General features: G+C 38.5%; 1 protein-coding gene across 1 annotated transcript in view; it reads left to right on the forward strand.

The window, feature by feature from the left end:
- The window catches only part of MMP16 (matrix metallopeptidase 16), a 309425-nt gene that overhangs the window by 164102 nt on the left and 123366 nt on the right, over positions 1 to 21957 (forward strand). Inside the window, exon 4 of the mRNA XM_075549513.1 lies at positions 318 to 622. Coding sequence (XP_075405628.1) covers positions 318 to 622 — 305 coding nt within the window. The remainder of the gene's footprint in view (positions 1 to 317; positions 623 to 21957) is intronic.

Consider the following 21957-nt stretch of genomic DNA (forward strand, 5'->3'; position numbering starts at 1 on the left):
TTTGGTAAAGCTGCCTGCCCATTGTGGTCCACCAGCAAAGTGACTGCCTGATCTAGTTGCCCCGCTGTTAACTATTCTTCATAGAAGAGTTTCTCATTTATAGCCTTGGCAGATGAATCCCATACTACTGAACATTAAATGATCACAATATAGTGAAATTGATCTCAGAGGAATGATGATGAACGGTTTTTGCTCTTTAATATGATTCCTTTTCCTAATATTTTATTAAAACTGAATACATAAAAATCTACACTAAGTCATGTAATATCTATCTATATAATGCAAAGCCGCACTCACTGTTGTTGTTTTTATTTCAGTATAAAGAACGTCACTCCAAAAGTTGGAGACCCAGAAACCCGGAAAGCTATCCGCCGTGCCTTTGACGTGTGGCAGAACGTAACTCCTCTGACGTTTGAAGAAGTCCCCTACAGTGAACTAGAAAGCGGCAAACGTGATGTGGACATAACTATCATTTTTGCATCTGGTTTTCATGGAGACAGTTCTCCCTTTGATGGAGAGGGAGGATTTTTGGCACATGCCTATTTCCCTGGACCAGGAATTGGGGGAGACACGCATTTTGATTCTGATGAGCCATGGACCCTGGGAAACCCCAATCATGATGGTAAGTCCGCGTCCCCGGTGTATGCAGTCCGCTTTTCACTTTGACTGGGTGCCCTGTTGGCAACTGACTGCGTGATAATCTTTAGGGAAAATCATCTCCCGACTCTTGTGTTCGCATCTTCGATAGGTTCTTGCTGTAGCAGAATGCTGTTGCCACTCACGGTGGCCGTACTTTAATGACAGCTGGTCAGCCAGTGAGAGCCTTAGCTCCTCCTTGATCGGCTAAACCCTCCACCAAATCAAGCTGTGTTACTTCACTATAGGGCTCTGCTAGCTAGATTACTGTAGTAACCTTGCAGTTTTGGGACATGCAGAGTTCAGCACGTTTGGGATAAAATAGATTCAGTTGAGTAAAATTTAAAATAACTTGACTTCTCTAAAGTAAGGATCATAGAAAGCCGCTGCTCATCTTTTCTAAAATAAAATGCAATAGCTAATTTTGGACAAGGTGGTCTTTTGAATTGTTATTAATAGATGTGTTATTGTTAGTTGCCATTGAGTCTTGCATGTTACAATATTAAATTATGACTTTAAGAAGTTATGTTAGGCAGGGTTCTCTAGAGACAAAACCAGATTGCTAGTAATATATATATATATATATATATATATATAGATAACACAAGAAATGAACTGTTAAATTATAAACAGACAGATAGTTATATAATACAAGAAATGAACAGTTATATTATAAAACAATACATATGGCTCAGTGCAACTCACTCGTGTGAGAGAGTTGTGAGACACTGGCAGTCTTTTAAGTCTTGAGGGCCGCCAGTCCATCCTCTGTAGAGAGAAGAGCTAGGCTATATATACACAGGCAGCAAACAGCAAGGCAGGTCACCAACTGTCAGCCAGGTCACCAACCATCGGTCCCCAGCTCCAGAGATGTACATTCCAATAGTGCAGACTTAAAGGGACCTCAACTTACAGTGACACAGTTCCCCAGCTAGGCATCCCACAGGTAGTGTAGCCTGTAAATTGAGGCACAGAACAAGCAAAGCAGCCACACACTGGTCCAAATATCAAAGAGTGAGAGACAAGAAAGGCGAGACTCACAGAGCCATTTATCTCTCTGACCTTCAATTAGTCCCACTTGTGGTTATTGGCCAGGCTGGAACAATAAACTAACTATGTCAATCCACCCCTTGCCAACCTGGCACCTGTACACATTCTTTAGCCATATAGACTTATAAAATTTCTGGACATTGATGAAATCACACTAATACTTATCATCAATCATCTATCATACATATAAATGAAAACACTGAGTCCAATTTTATCTGATATATCATACCTGAACAAAGGAAAGATATGCAATAAACACATAAAAGGAAAATACATTGACAATTACAAACCTCATTTTTGCAATATTGATCACGTGGTTGTAATTGATAGGTAGAACTACCTTCTTCTACTACCCATTCTGTATTACCTTTGCCCTCAGCAAGCACCTCAGCTGGCTGTGGTTTTCTGCCTGGTGAGGTGACTCAGACCTTCATTCCTGAGGGGTCTGGGTCAATATAAGTCCTGTTAGGATTGGGTTGCTGTAACTTACCATTTACTTTAATCACAGGGCATGGCAGTACTAAGAGTCAGCCTATGGGATCTCCTGGATTACAGACATATTCTTCTTTACCTCCATTATGTAACACCAGTCCAATTTCTCCTTGGTAACCAGGATCAATCACACTACTTAGTACAGTGATTCCCTTCCTGACCTGTTGATCCAAAAGCATGAGAAGCCCAAAGTGGCCAGGGGCCATTCTCAGCTGCCAGTTCAGTGGAATCTGTGGGTCAGACAATATCCAGTTCATGATAGGTAGTTCAGGCCTCATGGTGACTTGGTGGCCCATGGTGAGGCGTTCAGTCTCCACCAAGGCCGAGTAACAGGCCAACAGCTGTTTTTCAAAGGGGGAGTGGTTGTTTTCAGAGGATGGCAAGACTTTACTCCAAAATCCCAATGATCTACGCTGTGATTCACCAATAGGGGTCTGCCAAAGACTCCACACTGCATCTTTATCTACAACTGACACCTCTAGCACCATTGGGTCCACTGGATCATATGGTCCCAGTGGCAAAGCAGCTTGCATGGCAGCCTGAACCTGTTGAAGAGCCTTTTCTTTTTCTGGACCCCACTCAAAATTGGAGGCTTTTCATGTCACTTGATAAATAGGTCAAAGTAGAACACCCAATTGAGGGATATATTGCTTCCAAAATCCAAATAGGCCCACTAGGCATTGTGCCCCCGTTTTAGTCACTGGGGTGCTAAATAGAATAGCATATCCTTCACTTTAGTAGGACTATCTCGACATGCCCCACACCACTGGATCCCTAGTAATTTTACTGATGTCGAGGGAGCCTGAATCTTCGTTGGGTTAATTTACCAATCTCTTGTATGGGGGATGGCAGCAAATATGCTGGGAAATTGAAGTATAAGGAAATGGAAAGTCAAAATGTTTGGAGCTAGATAGACCTGTAATTGAATTCTGACTCAAAGAATCCCCTCTCATGCCACAAGCTTCCTCTTCCTTTGGAGCTCCTGTTGCACAGCTGCAAACACTGTAAGCAGACATCCTTCCAATGAAGGCTTGTCTGACTGACTTTCCCTTCATTATCTAATAGCATATCTGATACATGGTTGTAGGCCCATAATGTTTTGATAAATGGTTATTTTAAAACAACATATTTGTCCCATTTTTATCAAAATGGCAGAGGCATTCTAATGAAGTAGTTCAGATGTCTTTTAGATTATTTTTAAGTTATATTAAGTAATGGACAAAATATTGGCAATCTAAGGGATTGGGAAGAGCAACACTATTATAGGTGTAATTTGTCTGCCGAAAGTAAAACAACTTTGAGTTCTCGTGGAATGACTTTCTCCTTAACTACTGAGCAGATACAATTACAGTTTACTTCAATGGTATAACTGATCATTAAAGGTATTTTAAATCTGTAGCTTTGAAATTTTGCTAATTTTCCTTTGTGGTATCATAATATTGCTTTATAGTACTGTGTGTGAAAGATAGTCCCTATCAAACTGATTACATTTTCTCCTAGAATGTTGACATTTTCAATAAAGAAGACTGGACATATCATTAGGTATATGTTTTATTAGATGTTATATTGGTTTTGTTTTTATATTAAGCTAACATTTGGGGGAAGAGCTTTTTTAAAAAAAATCTATTCCCTCAACTTCCTTCAAAAATATGGAAAAACTGATTACCAACTCTGTATGGAGAGGGAAGAAGCCAAGAATTAGCAAAGAACTCAAGAAGAAGGACACAGTGGGAGGGCTTGCTTTACCTGACTTTAGCACATACTATGCAGCCATATTTGTCGAAACCACATGGTATTGGTACAATGACAGATACTCATCAGTGGAAAAGAATGGAAAACTCAGAAATAAAATAATCAGTATACAGAAACTAATCTTTGATAAGGGTCCCAAAATATCAAGTGGGAAGCAGATGCCCTCTTTAACAAGTGGTTCTGGAAAAAATGGATATTTACCTGCAGAAAAATGAAGCAAGACCCTTACCTCACTCCATGCACAAAAATAAACTCAAGGTGGATCACAGACCTTGAAGGTAAACCCAAAATATTAGGCCATCAATGAGGGAATTGGGACCAATTTGAGAACTTTGGCACAGGGAAAGCATAGGCTATCAGAAATAGGGAAGGACACAAACACAGAAGAGGCACAAATTGACAAATGGGATATACTGGAGATAAAACACTTGTGTACATCGAAAGAATTCACCAAGAGAGTAATAAGAGAGTCCAAAGACGGGGAAAACATCTTTAGCAATGACACATCAGACAAAGGCCTTATTACTAAAATCTACAATACTCTTCTAGGTTCCAAAAAGAAAAAAAAAATTGCCCACTGAGGAGGTAGGCAAAGGACCTGAACAGAAGTTTCATAGGTGCAGAAATCCGAATGGCCAATAAACATATGAGAAAATGTTCCTGATCATTAGGCATAAGAGAAATGCAAATTAAAACAACAATGAGATACCACCTAACACCCTCAAATGTAGCCTAGTTCAAAGAATCAGAAAGCAACAAGTGTTGAAGGGGCTGTGGGGAGACAGGAACTTTCATCCACTGCTGGTGTACCTGTAAGTATGTATGACTATTTTGGAAATTGATCTGGCGATATCTAAAACCAATGGAAATTGAGTTACCATATGACCCAGCAATCCCCCTACTGGGCATATACCCAGAAGAGGCAAGAAACAAACCAAGGCCAGACGTCTGTGCTCCAGTGTTCATTGCGGCACAGTTCACAATCACAAGGAGTTGGAAGCAACCCAAATTTCCATCAACTGATGATTGGATTAAAAAACTGTGGTATATACATACAATGGAGTACTACGCATAGCTAAAAAGCAGTGATGGACGTCTGAAGCACATCACTGCATGGGAAGAACTGGAGGAAACCATGCATAGCAAAGTAAGTCAAGCACAAAAGGACAAGTACAACATGAGTCTGCTGAGGGAAAGAGGAAACAGACTTCAACCAAGATTTCAACCCAGTGCTCCAAGGTGTGAATGCAACATGCCGGCGTGGAGTAGGGAACCAATGGAGAGGTCTGCGGGGGGGGGGGCGGCTCCAAACCCAACTACTAAGTGGACACCTGCCCCCCCCCAAATAATTTATTTCAAAAGATGGCATTGAATCTGCAGCTCCGGGAGAGGGACATATCTGAGCAGAGCGCACGGGAGCAGATGAAGGGGGAGTAGGAGGGAGTGGAGCACATCCTGGCCCACTAGGCCTTGAGGACTATGACCCCAAGTAGAATAGCCAGTCCACAGAGGACCACATGGCCAGTCCCACTGTGTGACATGATGCCCCTCACTGACCCATAGCTTTACAGAGGACAACACCGTAGACAGTGTGGGAAATGCATCCAATCTGATCCCGCCACACCGAGGCAAAACATGAAGGGGGTGCAACAGAACAGCAAGGCAATGGAGTGGTGAGTTCCCCAGGGAATGTTGAAGGTGTACTTTGGGGCCAAGACGTGGTACCCCAACAGACTGGACTGGAAAATACTCCTAAAACCCAACAAATGATCCTTGAAGTAACTACAATCTTTCCTTTCTTGTTGTGTTTTTGTTTTGTTTGTCAGCAGTTTGTTGTTTTGTTGTATATTGTTGCTTGGTTTTGCTCTGTCTTGTTTTTGTGCATGCTATTATATATGCACATCTGTCTAAATAATATAGGCTGGATGAACAATCTGGAGGAGAAAACAACAGGACCGACAATTCTGGGGGGACATGGGAGAGGGGAAGGTGGGGAAAAGGTAGTGGTGTTAACAAACTCAGGGACAAGGGAACAACAAGTGATCCAAATTGGTGGTGAGGAGGGTTTGGGAGGCCTGGTAAGGCATGAGCAAGGGTAATATAACAAAGGAATTGCTGAAACCCTGGTGGGGACTGAACATGATAGTGGGACAGGAGGAAAGTCAAGGGTAATAGAGAAAAGAGCTGGGAGGAAAAGGGCATTTACAGAGGTCTAAAGACTTGTATATATGCAAATATATTCATATATGAGGATGGGGAAATAGATCTATGTGCATATATTTATAGGTTTAGTATTAATATAGCAGGAGGACAGTGGGAATCCAATGAAGTACTCCCTCAATGCAAGAATATGTTCTTCTATTAGATTGGCATTCTATGATGCTCACCTTCCCAACACAACTGCTGAAGACAAAGCAGGTGAATAAGCAAATATGGTGAAGAAAGCAGAGAGTGCCTGGCTATCAAAAGATACAGTGTCTGGGGTCTCAAAGGCTTGAAGTTAAACAAGTGGCCATCTAGCCCAGAAGCAACAAAGCCCACATGAAAGAAGCACACCAGCCTGTGTGATCACGAGGTGTTGAAGCGATCAGGTATCAGGCATCATCAGAACAAATAATCTTCCCATAGTGAATGAGGTGGGGAGTGTGGAGTGGAGACCCAAAGCCCATTTGTAGGCCACTGGAGATCCCCTTGCAGAGGGTTCTCGGGGAGGAGATGAGCCAGACGGGCTTCGATGTAACAATGATGAAAAATACAACTTTCCTCTAGTTCCTAAATGCTTCTAGACCAGAGGATGTACACTGGTACAGATAGGAACCAGAAACACAGGGAATTCAGGGCAGATGATCCCATCAGGACCAGTGGTGTGAGTGGCGATTCTGGGAGGGTCGAGGGAGAGTGGGTGGGAAAGGGGGAACCGATTACAAGGATATATATGTGACCTCCTCCCTGGGGGATGGACAACAGAAAAGTGGGTAAAGGGAGATGTAGGACAGGGCAAGATATGGCAAAATAATTTATAAATTATCAGGAGTTCATGAGAGACAGGGGAGTGGGGAGGGAGTGGAAAAATGAGGAACTGATGCCAGGGTCTTAAGTAGAGCACAAATGTTTTGAAAATGATGAGGGCAATGAATGTACAAATATGCTTTTCACAATTGATGTATGTATAGATTGTGATAAGAGTTGTATGAGTCCCTAATAAAATGATTTTAAAAAAGGGAAAAAAAGAGTTAAAGTATCAGAAACCCCTAGGGGCAGATCTACCCTGCCCTATAAAGCTGCTGTGAGCTGCATCCACTCAAAAAATAATTTCCGTATAGATACAAGAAGAAGACAATTTTGACATCCCTTGAAGACTAAGAGATGTCCTCAAAACATACAACCAACGCCACGGAATTGTACATGTAGAAATTGTTGAATTGGTGCATGTTCCACTGTGTATGTTCTCAGCAACAACCAAAATAAATTACAAAGGAAAAACAAAACAAAACACAGATAGAAAAAGAACCTGTCAAATGAGAAAGAGAGCGGTCTCTAAAGGACGAACTCTGCTCCCCCAGTACCAACCAAGCAGGAGGGCCCCAAGCTTGTCATGAGTGCTGGATGAATGGCCTTTCCCAAAATTTGTGTCGGATTTTTGTTGGTTGAAAAGCTTAAGAATCATTAAATTAACAAATGACTGGAAAAAAGACTATACGGACATTTGTGTGAAAAGGTTTATAGCGTTGAGTGTGGTTAGTGTGATGCATACTTGTGTACTTCTTATGACTTTACTCTTCCAATGAAAAAGAGATGTTGAAAAATTCATGAAAAAGTATTAAAATTGTGTAATTCAGTCAATGAATTTTGATGCATTAATACATTCCATAGCTTCTTAACTTTTACAGTGAAATAATATTTGCCTTTTTTCCGAGAAGAAATGATGTGCTTCTATCTTGTACCATTTTTTTAAGGATAGTTTGCTTTGTGAGGGAGCCCAAAGGACATGAACACAAAACAATAATGTTCCAAAAGTGTAGGGGCCAGCGGGATGTTAACTGACTATGGAAAACGTGATAACATAAAGATTTACTACATAAACTTCCTTATCCTGTAACTAACAAACACCCGAAAAGGTGCTTGCAATGATTGGTCATTAGAGATAAATTTTAGAACTATGAGGAGATGTCATCTCACCCAACAATAATGGCATTGGTGAAAAACAACAATAAACAAACAAGCAACTAAAACAATTGCCACCAACAAATGCTTGTGACGTTGTGGAAGTTTGGAATGCTTGTGTATTACTTATGGCACTGTTAAATGATACAACCACTATAGAAAATAGGATGGCAGATCTTTTTAAAACGACATAAAAATACCATACAACCCAACAATCCCATTCCTTGGTATGTATATTATAAAGAAGTAAAATCTGTGACACAATTAAGCATATGCACGTCCATGTTTATCACAGCATTATTCAAAAGAGCAAAATGATGGAAACAACTGCCCATAAATGGGTGAATGAATAAACAAATCATGGTGCATATATACAATTGTTTATATACTGTGTTGTATACAATAGTGAATCTATAAGACATCTCATAATGTTGATGGATCTGGTGCTGAGTGAAATAAGTCCACACAAAAGGATGTACAGAGGAACACGACTATAGAACATCAAGAATGAAGCATTCTTTGATGGCCACCAGGACTAGAGGAGAATGTCGATTCACAAATAGACAGTAAATAACTGTTCACTCTAGTGAAGGGAACGAGGAACATAAAATGAGGCAATCGGCACAGCATGACCAAGACAAAGGAAGTTGCGAGGAAGAACACACGAATAAAGAACAACTAGATGACTACAACGTATACACTCCTGCGGCACCAACAATAATAAGCGGTGATTGTTGTGGAGTCACATCGGTATATATGTGTGCTAAATAGTTATGGGGATTTGTACTGAGGAACACCTGTGTGCATGTATGGAGATGATTGTGGATCTTTCTACGAACATATTTTTTATGCTGTATGAATATTTATATGTACAATAGAGCACATACAGAGGACTGTTATGAAAACATATTAGACATACCAAAACTTTGAGGACTGAGCTACTGGACTTAAAGGTTAGGAAGTTTGGTGTCAGGGGGCATCTAGGTCAATCAGCATAATCTTAAAGCAAAAAGCCCCCCTGCCATCTAGTGTACTTGGACTCGTAGGGCCCATAGGTCCTATGGACCAGGTGGTACTGCCCTGGGGTTCTTGCGACTGTAGCTCTATGTGAAAGTTCTCTCATGGCGTGACTGTGGGTTTTGAACTGCTGAATTTGTGGTTAGCCCCCAAAGCCTTACCTACTCCACCAGCAGGTCTCCTTAATTAGCATAGTATAGTTCCTAAATATAAACGTCTACCCCCTCGGTTGGTGAGTGGCTATCTAATATACAGTGATGGATCTCTCCCCCTTTTGAGCAAAGCAGAGTGACTACACCACTCTCAAGGAAGCAGTTAGCCAGAGGACTAATGGCCTACATAAGCCATGGCCTCTAGTCCGAAACCTGAAGAATTAGATGGTGCCTTGCTACCTCTACCCAACCTTCATATCTACACACAGTAGAATGGGTGAAAAATGTAGAATAAAACTCAATTCATAAAAAGACCAGATCCTGGTCTTGGCGAGACTGGAAGAACCCCTGAGCCTATCACCCTAAAGAAGTCTTCAAACTTGAAACTGAAGTACCATCTTTCAGTCAGGTGGTGGACTGGCTTCAAGTAACACACAGTAGCATCTATGAGGACTGTGTGCTTCACGGAAAACTCAGCTATTCAAGGCTAAAGGGGAAGCATTTACCCCAAAGCAGCAAATAAGGTGGATTGGGGTAGGAATACTGCATGAATGGAAATAGGGAGATTTCAGGACATATTGCTAGGACTGTAATCAATGTCACAGATCAATTTGTATATGAATGGAAAACTAGGCAAACGTTTACATGGAAAAGTAGGAGAAAGTGTAGGTGAGTGTTTACTTCAGGTGAAAGTATGCACTGCAAATTAAAGCATAACATATTCAAAGTTTATATATATGTTAACATTTATTTTATATAGCTTTATCCAAAAAACGTGAAAAGAAAAAGTGTCAACTGGGAGAATATCTTGAAAAGAAAAGACAACCAAAAAAGATTTACTGCTTAATTGAAATTCAAACTCTTAACCAGCACCTGCAGGGCTGCTAGAGTAGTGTCAGGCTGAAGTAATGATCATTTTTCAAGAGAACAGCCTCTAGAGGTGCTTGTGGTCCTGGTGAATGTGGGAGGAATTAATGCATTGGTACCTCTTACATGCTGACTCTGTGAATCCTGTTATTTTGTATGAGAAATGAATAAGGAACAATTATGATGTGTTCATTGATGAGCTCGCTCCTGGTTTTTAATCTGGTCCTCAAATGCCCCTGACTTACTCACCTGGATAATTTTTTTTCCTCTCTTACTCACGTCTCTTGAGCGGCTAGGAAACAGGCAGCTTGGTTATTTAGCAAAAATGCAAATGAAAGAGCCTCTTGATAAGTACCCAGCTCATTTTCCACAGCATATTGCTCAGCTAATGAAGGCAATTTGAATTCTGTCTACCTCAAATGAGATAAACAGTGTCTTAATCTGCCAGTAACCCTTAATACATTGTTATCCACTTTCCTTTCAGTTTACTTTTAGTCATGATACCTTTTGAGCACTCAAGTTAAATCCTGTGAAGTGAATTACAGAATAATTAACAATAAATACTAAAGTAAACTGCACACACACCCCTAATGGAAATAATGCCAACTTTTTAAAAAGAATGTTTTCTTTTCATCCTGTGCATAAGCAAAAATAAACATTTTACTTCAAAATGCCTGAACATGAGTTGGGAATTATAACCCACGGAATATTGAGATTCATTTTGAGCATAATTCTCGTATAGTTGGCTGTGGCATGGTGGTACTCCCTGGTCGAAGCCACCAGGATCTCTGACGGAGAAAGACTACGCTTTCCACTCCCATCAAGAGCTACAGCCTCGGGAACTCGCGGGGCCTTCTACGCTGTCCTACATGGTCTCTAGGAGGCAGCGTAGATTCAATGGCAGTGAGTTTGGTTTTGGCTGATTCATGTCAAAACAACAAAACAACAAAGGTTCTTTCCAATTAATAAAGTAACTACTATAGAAACAGAATTTAAATTGAGAGTCTCAAGCAAAAGTGTTACCCATTAAATTGATATATAAAACATGGAAGAACATTAGCTAGAGGCATGTCCTGCTTTACCAAGTAGGTGCAATTCTGGTAACAGAAAGACTGCCTTTCATCCACTCTGTTGATTGCCAGAAAGTTAATTTTCTATAGTAAGATAGTGCTCAAAGAGTCTTAGAACTGCTATGATAGGCTGCTTAAAATGAGGGGCAGAAAAACAATAATAAAAATGTCATTAAACCCATTACATCGTGAAATGTGAAAGCTAAATTCTACATTAGCCTTCTTTGAGGGACCTGTCTGATGTAAGATGTGTTCTACGATATCAGTATTTCCTCATCTCGATCAATATATGGCATTGACAAGTCTCAGCGATACCCAGAGATGTCTCTAGTCTTTGCCAAATGTCACGGGGGATCAAAATCCTATCCTGTTGAGAATCACTAGTTTAGAAGATGAGACGATTAAGTCATACTGGTTTCAACGACGCCAGTTGCTATGGAATCTCTCCAAACTTGTGTGTGCCCGTGTGTGCCACAGGGCTTTCACGCTCTCTAGTCTTTGCGAAGCAAACCCACAGACATTTTCTCTGGGGTGCCTCTTCGTAGGTTCCAGTCACCAACCTTTCTATTCGCACCTCAGCTTTTCACCATTTGCTCGACGGGGGATTTTATCTAAGGGGAGAGAGGTTGGTTTTGCCCACATGTTTGTAATTGTTTAGGGATGCGCTTCATCCATCAGATTTCTCTTATGGCCCGTTGGAATCCAATCAACTATTTTAAACTTTATAATAAAAAGCCACTCATAATTTAGAACATTTGATTCGGGTTATACTAGATGGCAATCCCAGAAAGAATAGAAGAAAATATAAAGGCTTGAGTGTAGAACGGTTCTAAGTTAGTTTTCCTGTGGAAATGGATATATGGTCTATTTTTAGTCTTATCCCTATATATGTTAGGAATTCATAAATTATTAAAATAGAATAGTATTTGAGAATACAGGCACATTTTAATTTTATTAAAATGATTGTGGTAACAATTGTACAATATTGTTTGATATGATTGAACTGGGGAATGATTTACTATTTGGATTACCTCCCAATAAAAAGGTTTTGAAGAAAATAAGATTGAATGAATAAAATATGTAAATGTATATAAAAGAAACATTTTTGCTGCAGGATTTGATTTATTCGATGATACCAAGCTCCATAAGAATGAAGATTCTCACCAACTTCTCTGTGACAATTCTAGATTCCAAACTGATAAAGCAAACATTTATGTATGCGTTTTTGTGATACAGATCAAAGTCAAATTATTTGATACATAAAAGTGTGAATTTGCTTATACATCAAAGCTAATACTTGTTTCTGATTTAGCAATAATGCATTCAACTTCAGAATGGAAAAAGTCATCCTGTTATTATACAAGGGCCCCAAAATATTAGCTTCCTTAGTGTTTCCTGTAGCTTATTTTGAATGTATGAAATGGAGTGTTACTTTTGAGGACTGTTTTCTGTGACATCAATCTGTATTATACGCAATTTTTTCATAGAAAATCATCTTCAATCTAGGAAATGAAGGGCAGTGTAACAATGATAATAATATCATCAAGCCTCTTACACTGATTATGCATTAAATATGAAAGCTATATTTTATATCTAAAATTCTTTGTGGGAGCTGGATTGTGCATTCCAAGATGTATTATAAGATTTTAATTATAAGGTACATATGAGTATATACTATAAGATGTGTCATCAGCTTCGCCGATCCTGTTAAATATGTGCTGTACGTCATCTAATTTACTATTTTTATTCAAATTATGCTTTGTCAGAACTTTCACTCGTCAAGATTTCATTTGCTTTCCATCACGTGAACATTTTGGTTATATTATTAAATGTGGTCTATTGGAAAGGATATTAGATCAAGAAGAGTGCAATTAACTTATTTCTAGGAGGTTTACTCATCCACTCACTCAAGGGACTGTGAAAGTAGAAATACTAAGATGAAAGAGGTTTATTTAATGGTACAATAATTACTTTTTTCATGTTGTGTTTTAAGCCAGTGGTAAAAGCCCATTTGTTCCCTGTGATGGTTTTCTGAGTTTTGTTTGTTTGTTTCATTTTTTAAATGAAATTCTTTTATTTTATCAAATTCAATCCTCCACAATTTTGTAATTAGGAAGATAAGAAACCCAATCTCCAATATTAAATAAAGTATTAAAGAGGTCCTTTTGAAACTCTGATTTCATACTAACCCAGATAGGTTTAAATTATGATAACATTAAGGAAAAGATGAGTCACATTTCATGTAAGAACAGAGAAGCAAATCATTTCACTCTGAGTCTTCAGTTCATAGATATATGAAGAAATGGATCAGGAAGTCAACAACAATTCAAACTCTATCTTAAGCTTGACTAGTTCATTAAAAACTTATATTTACTATTGTAATGCCCTCCTTGCTCTGGTAGGTGTGGTTCTGTCTTTGAAATGAGTGTAGTAGAAAGTTTTGCCCTATTCCCAACCCCCATTATTCATGTAGTGTCATGCCACATAAGGGTTTAAACTGAACAAGTCAACAATTCACATATTGTAGTCTGAAGCCGGCTTATACTCGTGTCATTCTGTTTTCGCAACAGTGTTTTAATTTCTCTATCATTGGATAAATTAATGACACTATCGATAGAATTACCTTTATGTCCCAGACTGGATGGTTTATAATGTCCTCTGTCAAAATGATAATTATAGTCTCTAAAGTGAATGGATTAGGGGCTCACACTTAATTTTAACCCCAATCTAAGAACAATTCTTTTTTTAAAAATCATTTTATTGGGAGTTCATACAATTCTTATCACAATCTGTACATCCATCCATTGTGTCAGAACACATGTACATTTGTTGCCATCATCATTTCTTTCTTTTTTTGTTGAGGGGGTGGGGTGCGTCTTCTTGGCAGCAGCCCTGGTGGTTGCAATGGTTATGCGTTGGCTATGATCCTCAGTTCGAAACCAGCAGGGGCTCTGCGGGTGAAAGACTGGGCTTTCTACTCCCTTAATCAGTTGCCATCTCAGAAACCCACAAGGCGGGTCGATATGATCAACATGGACTCATTCGCAGTGAGATTGTTTGGGTTTGGTGTTTATTGGCAAAAATGTTAGCAGAAGAGCTGTCATAATGCTTTTTGTCTAATGAAAATATTGAAAGGGTGTTAGAAATGTACAATTCACTTATGCAATGTTTTCTTAGGAAAGCGACCCAGGTAATTAGATTAATTGTAATTAAAAACTTGTACACAGACTTTACACTATGTCTCTTACTTGATTGGGAACACAGAAACTGTTTGTGGAATTATGTTTAGAGTTGTCTTTTCTTCTTCTAAGGAGCTCCGTTGATGAAGGGTTCGCTTTGAGCCCGCTAGCTACCCTTCCATGGCAGGAAGGGGGGAGTCTGGGTCCGTAAAGGCTTATGCCCTTGGAAACACCATGGGACAGTTCGGATCCATTGTACGATGCACAATGGCTAGGCTCCAGTTCCACCGCAGTGGGTTAATGTGGGTTTGGTAGTTTAGTTTTTCTCCCTTATCTTTGATCATCACATATTGTTTCTTCATGAATCCCTGCCTCTGGGAAATATGACTTCATTTTATGCCTCCTACCTCCACCATTGTCCCCCTCCCCCCCAGCCCCTGCCTCAGTGCCATCATAAAGGCCTACCCTACCCTGCTCTCCTACGGCCAGACTACTGGAGCGCGCCCAAATCACTCCCTCCTGTCATTGTGTCAGTGTATGCAGTGTGTTTTCCTGACTATCATAATAACCTAATGAATTTCCTTAGCTATCTTTAAAAAAAGGATAAATTAAATCAAATTAAAATAGAGCTAAGTAAAGCATAAACGCCTGGGAAGATCAGATCAAGCATTCTTAAACTACTTAATCGATTTAAAAGTTGTCTGAGCCAAGTACTACGGGGGCTTCACGTAGAACTCATCTGACTGGACTCGCACTGTGAAAGTCATCAAAGGACAGATCTTGGAGGAAACGTTTGATCAGTATTTGTGTCTACATTTATCTACCTGTAACTATACAATCGACTGATGTGGTTGTGGGCTGTCTAAGCTGAGTTGTCCTAATTTATTTTGAAGCCTGAGGACTGTCTTCCTACACTTTTCCTCTTCGGCTGAAGAGAAGGATGTGACCTAAAGAATGAGCAGGTCAGAATCAAACCCTCCCCGCGAGTTCAGTACTTTATTTGTAGTAAACACATCAAGAGAATATAAGCAGAACGTATATTTTATAGCCAGAAAACATAGTTTTTACTTAAGTTGATCTCAAATAGTAAACATCAAAATAGCACATTGATAAGGAAGTGAAACATACTTGATTTTTCTAAGGGAGGTCCAACCCCTTCATTATTTTCCATGACACTGATTGAGGAACTACTACACTTGATATGTACAGGGTTATAGGTTGGGCAGCTAATTGATAGGCCAGCAGTTCGATCCTACCAGCCACTTTGAGGAAGAAAGAGGAGGCTTTCTGCTCTTACAACCTCAAAAACAGAAAGAGGCAGTTCTACACTGCCTGCTATACTCACTATAAATCAGTATGGACCTCATGGTAGTGAGCCACTTTTTTTTCTATTGCTCTAGATGTGATCATTGAATTACCTAGATATTTTTCATTAAGATGATAAAGCCTCCTTCCAGCTTTACTCTTCTCACATTTGACCATAAACCTATGTTCTTCAAAGTACCAATATATGCATTCAGATCTAGTTAGCTAGCTACCATTTTCTAACTTTCTATCTTTACGTCTTACAGGTGAAAAAATATTAACTGTGAGATAATGAAGAGCTTATTTTCCTCAATGCCTAAATGAAGTCTATAACAATTATCCAATTGTGATATTCATGCTACCATATTTAGTAATCTCTTACATAGAATGAGAATTTGTTTTTCCTATGTGTATTTGAGGATGGGTGGTGATAAAAATGGTAGAACTATTATTTGAACATAATAAAAATGTCAGTGAACCTAACTCAAGTGCCCAGCACATAATATATATGAAAACATTACTGCTCTTCCTTATAGCTGTGGTGCTAATTGCACTCTGATTAAATATTGAACCAATAATTAATAGTAGTTATATTTTATCGTATCTTCAATCTTATAAGCCAATCAATGTGTATTCTCTATGTAAAATATAATAAAGCCAAGGGTTAGAAAATGATTAAAATCACTTCAAGTTATTTCCAATTTTAGATACTATATGAATGTAACTAAAATATTTGTATATAATTCTTAGCTCTCTACCTGCTTCTTTATGATAGATGATATAATTATTTTGACAAGCAACATAGACTTTGACAAAGATATTTTATATGCTATGAGTTTCTGTTTCAGAAGCTCAGCACCAGTTTTTATGCCTACCTTCACTGGTTTTGAACCTCAGTATACCAAAATCATTGATGGTGCTACTAAAATAATAATTGATAACATAATAACAGCACATACTGTATGTCAGACACTATGGAATGCCGTAGATAAGTTTTCTATAATTCCCACAGGAACTTTATGATGTGACGCTCTGTTACTATCCCACTTTTGCTGACAGGAAACTGAAATGAAGTGACTGAAGTTATCCAACTCCAAATTATGTGTCCTCTCCAAGTTGTTTTCTCCTATCTAGGGAGAATGGCTACAATGTCCACCTACTCCACCGCTTACAGTAATTTTTCTTATTTAAAAGTTTGAAATCTAATAACTTCAGGGAAAATAATGTTGTCATATCATTCATTTGTGTGTGTTTCTCTGGGGTAATTTGATTGGGTTATTGTTTATTTCATTTCCTCCTACTGATAAGTTACAGGAAAGGGGAGAGAGCAGACCCACTTTCTTTTGCGAGGAGGAGGAGCGGGCTGCCTGAGTTGGACTTGTCAATGGGAAATGCCACTTCTTCACTCTGGTACCAGGCAGTAGTCATGGGGGACTTTTTGTCTTAGAATTTGTTTTCTTTTTTTCTTCTTTCCATGACAACTATTTTATTTATAAATTGGTAAAAGCCAGTATTCATATATGATCTCACTTCGATTTTACTTAGATGACTTTTCTGATGGTATGATCGTTTGTCCCTTTAGGTTTTTGTTCTGTTATTTTAATCTCCCTTGTGTAATTTGCGTAGTATACATCTATTTTTTAATTTTCTTAAATATAGAATCGAGTTTAACTTGCATTATTTTATCTATAGCCTGGTTTATAATATTTGACATGAATTAATTGGGCTTTTGGGTTCTCATAGTTGTTTCTCATCACTCTGTTATAAAATGGATCTTGGATTATATAGAGGAATATTAGTTCAACAACTTAGTTATATATTCAGTAACTTTTGGAAAATTAATTCTGCGGAACCCTTTTCATAGGAACCCTGGTGGTGGTGTTGGGTAAACATGGCACCGCTAACCCCAAGGAACAGAGGAGACTGTCTCCTCCCATAAAGACTTCACAAATCCTCAGACATCGTTCGGAGTGTGGCTTTGAGGCAGAGTGCTTTTAGTGGGGGTGAAAACCAAAAGTCTAACCCAAATTGTTTTATCATTCTAGCTATATAATCAAGTAAATGACATGTGCATGTAAATAAGACACATGTGACTATTAGGGCACTTTAAAAAATATTTCTAACATGTTTTTCATGGTCCTTCCTTTGAACTCTAGAATCTGAGTCATTTTCCAGTGAGTGTGGCACTTCTTAGTGTCTCACTTGTAATCACACCTGATGGGAATGGTGCTATATGACTTCTGAGACTCAGGAGCATAAGTCAGAGAATATTGCTAAAATCATAGAATTTTTCTTTAAAAATATTATCCAATGGTGCAACTGTTGCTTCTTTACATATCCACCATCTAGGTCTCTGCACTTCTAGAGACAGTGATTCTGTCTACCAAACACTTCCCAAGGTATTCCACGCTCGGCAGTGGACACTATGCGAATAGGGTGGTTGGGCCTCCTTGGGAGCGCCACTGACAATCCTTCCGATCTTCTTTGAACTCTGGGAGCAAAGGGAAGTCAGAAGGGGTACGATGTGAGTCTTTGTGTGGTGGTGATCTTTATAGACGTGTCCTCCCTCACCTCCAAAATGAACATGTTCCTGGTTGTGATGGACCATGTCCCCCCTCCCCCCTCCCCCACCCCAAATCCTTGGACAGCATTATTGGATTTTTTGGTTTTTTTAATACAAATTTAGGGTTTTTTTTACTTTGCATAAACTTCTTCATTTGAAGTCCCTATGGCTCCTTTGTGCACTTTGAGAAAATCTATGAATATTACGCCGTTGGTGTCACCGCCCCCACCCACAACGTCACCATAACCTTCTGAGCTGACCTCTTTGCCTTGAACTTAACTGGCTCAGTAAATCCCTCAATGCTGTTTGGATTGGATCTTGCTTTCTGGGCTGTATTGGTAAATCCAAGACTCATCCCTATGTGTAATCATTTCCACAAAATTATGTCATGAGTATTGATCTTGCTTAAAAAGCTGATGGAAAAGATCTTCCATTTCAGTTAGTTGATCTGAGATCTTGCTGAGGCAAACATACTTGCTTAAAATGGATAATGCCAAGCCTGTGAAATCCCGAATTCAGTAGTTCCCTGTCAGTGGTAACTTTATACAGTCTTCCACCACTCCTCTTATAGTTCCCAGCTGTAGTTTCTTCATTCATTGAGGTTGATTGGCTTCCTTTTCCTGGGTGATCCTCGAGGTTTTCCTCATCACCCTTAAAATAATTGATTCATCCAAAAATATGTAATGCTTTTGTTTCTTTATTGCTTATTGGTAAATTGAAAACAAAGCTTAAGTGCATCTTTAACATTTAAATATATTGACTACAATGACAGAACCCAAAGCAGACTATTTTCCAGCTAAGAGCAAGTAAAGACAGATTAAATATCATACATGCATATGTATGCACATATATGTGTATGTATGTGTCTTGAAAGGCATCAACAATCTGGCCGGAAATTCAGTCCTTGAGATCCGAAGATCCTGGGAGAAAGGAAGCAAACAGAGAAAGGAGAGGCTACGTGTGAGGTCTTTTTGAAGCATCTCTCACTTCTGGTTGGTATTTCAGGTAGTGAGTTCCTGCTATAATGGAGAGAAGCCAGCCGAATTTTAGGAATATTCTAGGGATACTGAGGCAACAAATCATATCTGATGCTTTGAAGGTAGCCAGGAGTGATGGGCCAATATCCCTGACATATGAAGCAAACACTATCCCACACCGTTTCCCCCCTCAGAATTTAACCAAATTTATAGACTGCACAGAAAGAAACCACTGACACAAACCTGAGATGTTAGTGTCCATATGGCGTTGAATATACAGAAATTGGGGTATAAGATGTGTCCAGAAGAACAGAGGCTAGTAGACACCCCAGTCTTCCTTCAGGGCATCAACCATGTAAAAGCTACAAGAGAATGCTGCTTAGATGCCGCTGCGCACAGTTTCTCAGGAGATTAAAGTGACCTGCCTCCATTTTAATTACCTAATAAAAGATAGAATGGATATGTTCTAAAGGATAATCTCATCATCCTCTTCTTCAGAATTTTTATTCACTGTACATAGAATTCCATTAAAAACTGCCAAACATTTAAAATATAGAGAACAATGTCAGTACACACAGATCTAGGTATTGAAATTATCATCCATAGACTGTGGTGGTTGGTGAAGATATTCAAGAAGTAGATTTAGAATGAGGCATTTTCAGTAAATGTAATATTTTATAGAGAATCAAGCATCAACACTAGGACTGAAGAAAATAATGAGATTGATAAACTAATAAATGTATTTAGAACATGTGTGAGATGGAAATAAATCAGTGGAAAATACCCAGACTTATGCACAGAAAAATTAATATTGAACAAAAATCAAGAGAAAATAATATGTATTACAAGCACACGCACAAAAAGGAACAGTGAAAATACTAACAACTATGAAATTAGAGAACCAGAAAAGATTTAGAAATAATAAAAATAGAGACAATATTTCAGTAACCAAGAATTTTTCAAAATAGTTGAAAATCACTAAACCACATATTCAAGAAGCGTTTGAATAATAAGAAAACTCAAAGGCATATCATAGTAGAACTGCTGGAATCAAAACAGAAAATCTTAAAAGGCAGGGGATGGAAAAACTGTCCAAAACAGTAATATTACACTAACAACGTCTTTCAGGGAATATCTGAGGTCAGAAGGCAATGGAATGATGACTTTTAAGTGTTTAAGGAAAAGCAATTGAAAGCATGGAGTTCTGTGCATATGCATACAGTATACATGTATGCATGTTTCAACATGAACGTAATGTGGGAGAAAAGCCAAAAATAATGTGTTGCTAATAGACACACATTATGACTTAAAATTCGTTGTAAGGCAGATATATATACTGAATTCTAAGAATAGACAAGAAAACCATGGAGAAGCAAAAAAAGAGAGAGAAAAAAACTAGCCAACATGCAGACTGTCAGTAAAGCTATCATATTATGAGAGCTCAATGGGCATAAGGGTCAATACAGACACTACTATACTTTTACACAAGGAGCATATATTTTATGCAGTTTTGTTTTTTCATTTGTGGTTTTTTTGTTTGTTTGCTAACTTTTCCTTCCTGTGTGAGATATTTTTGTAGAAGTCTATGCTCACAGGCTGCTGAAAAGGCAAAAGTATATAACAAACCCACATACACGCATTGACCCTTGTTTAATGACAATCATTATGCAATTGTGTACTGTAGAAAAGGTGCGTGTGTGTGTATTATTAGTCGGATTATTTACAAACAAAAAACTAGCCACAAATTTGACTGCATTGTGATCAAGAGCACTTGTTAATTAAAAATTGATAACATTGCGAGTATGGAAATGCTAGTTATTGATCAAGAGTAGACATATCTGTTATATATCAGTTGTGAAAAATCATATACAGTCATGCTTACTTTCCAGCATGACAAACATAATACTTGCTTCTAGAAAAAGGAACAAGTTACTTTATGCCCATCATAAGTAGTTGTGTTTTCTAATCACAGAGGTTTATTTAATGCAGCACATTAAATATGGAGACTCCATCTGTGCTGTGTCTTGAGTTTCCTCCAGCCTCCTTGAAATAGTGATACAACTGAGGCTGCTCACAGCTCTTGACTTGTACAAAGAACCCTTGACAAGTTAAATAACCCAATTTAAAAATTAACAAAATATTTGAAGAAACATTTCACAAAAGTAATATCTAATAAGTAAAGGGAAAATTGCCCAACAGCATTAGTCACGGGAGAAATAAAAAACGAAAGCCAAAATGAGGTGCTACCCATCCTTCAGGAAAGCTATTACGAAGATTGAATGTAACAAATGCTCATAAAAATGTGAAAGTTTCCATGCAGTGCTGGAGAAAGTAAAAATACAAATTAGAAAACTGTTAAATATTTAACCTGAATATGTGCATGATCAGGAAACAAAAGCTAACATGTGTATGTATTTACCCCAAAAATGTAGAATTTTTAGGAATGCACTGTTTTGATAGTCCCAAAATTAAATAACTGCAATCTCTATGAACATTATATGCAAATAATCCATGATGGTCTTTAGTGAGCAGAATATTATTTTATGAAACCTAACAGACTTTCAATGAAGTCATAGATGAATATTACATGCTAATTTTTTAAAACTTATTCACAAGACATATAGTTTGCTTTCTTTAATGTAAAGTTTAAAATGAAGAAAACAATGCTTGGTCATAGGAATCCGATCATGTTTACCATTGGGTATGTAATGACCAGGAAGGCGATGCAGTGAA

The sequence above is a fragment of the Tenrec ecaudatus genome, chromosome 5, assembly GCF_050624435.1.
Source record: "Tenrec ecaudatus isolate mTenEca1 chromosome 5, mTenEca1.hap1, whole genome shotgun sequence".
NCBI lineage: Eukaryota > Metazoa > Chordata > Mammalia > Afrosoricida > Tenrecidae > Tenrec > Tenrec ecaudatus.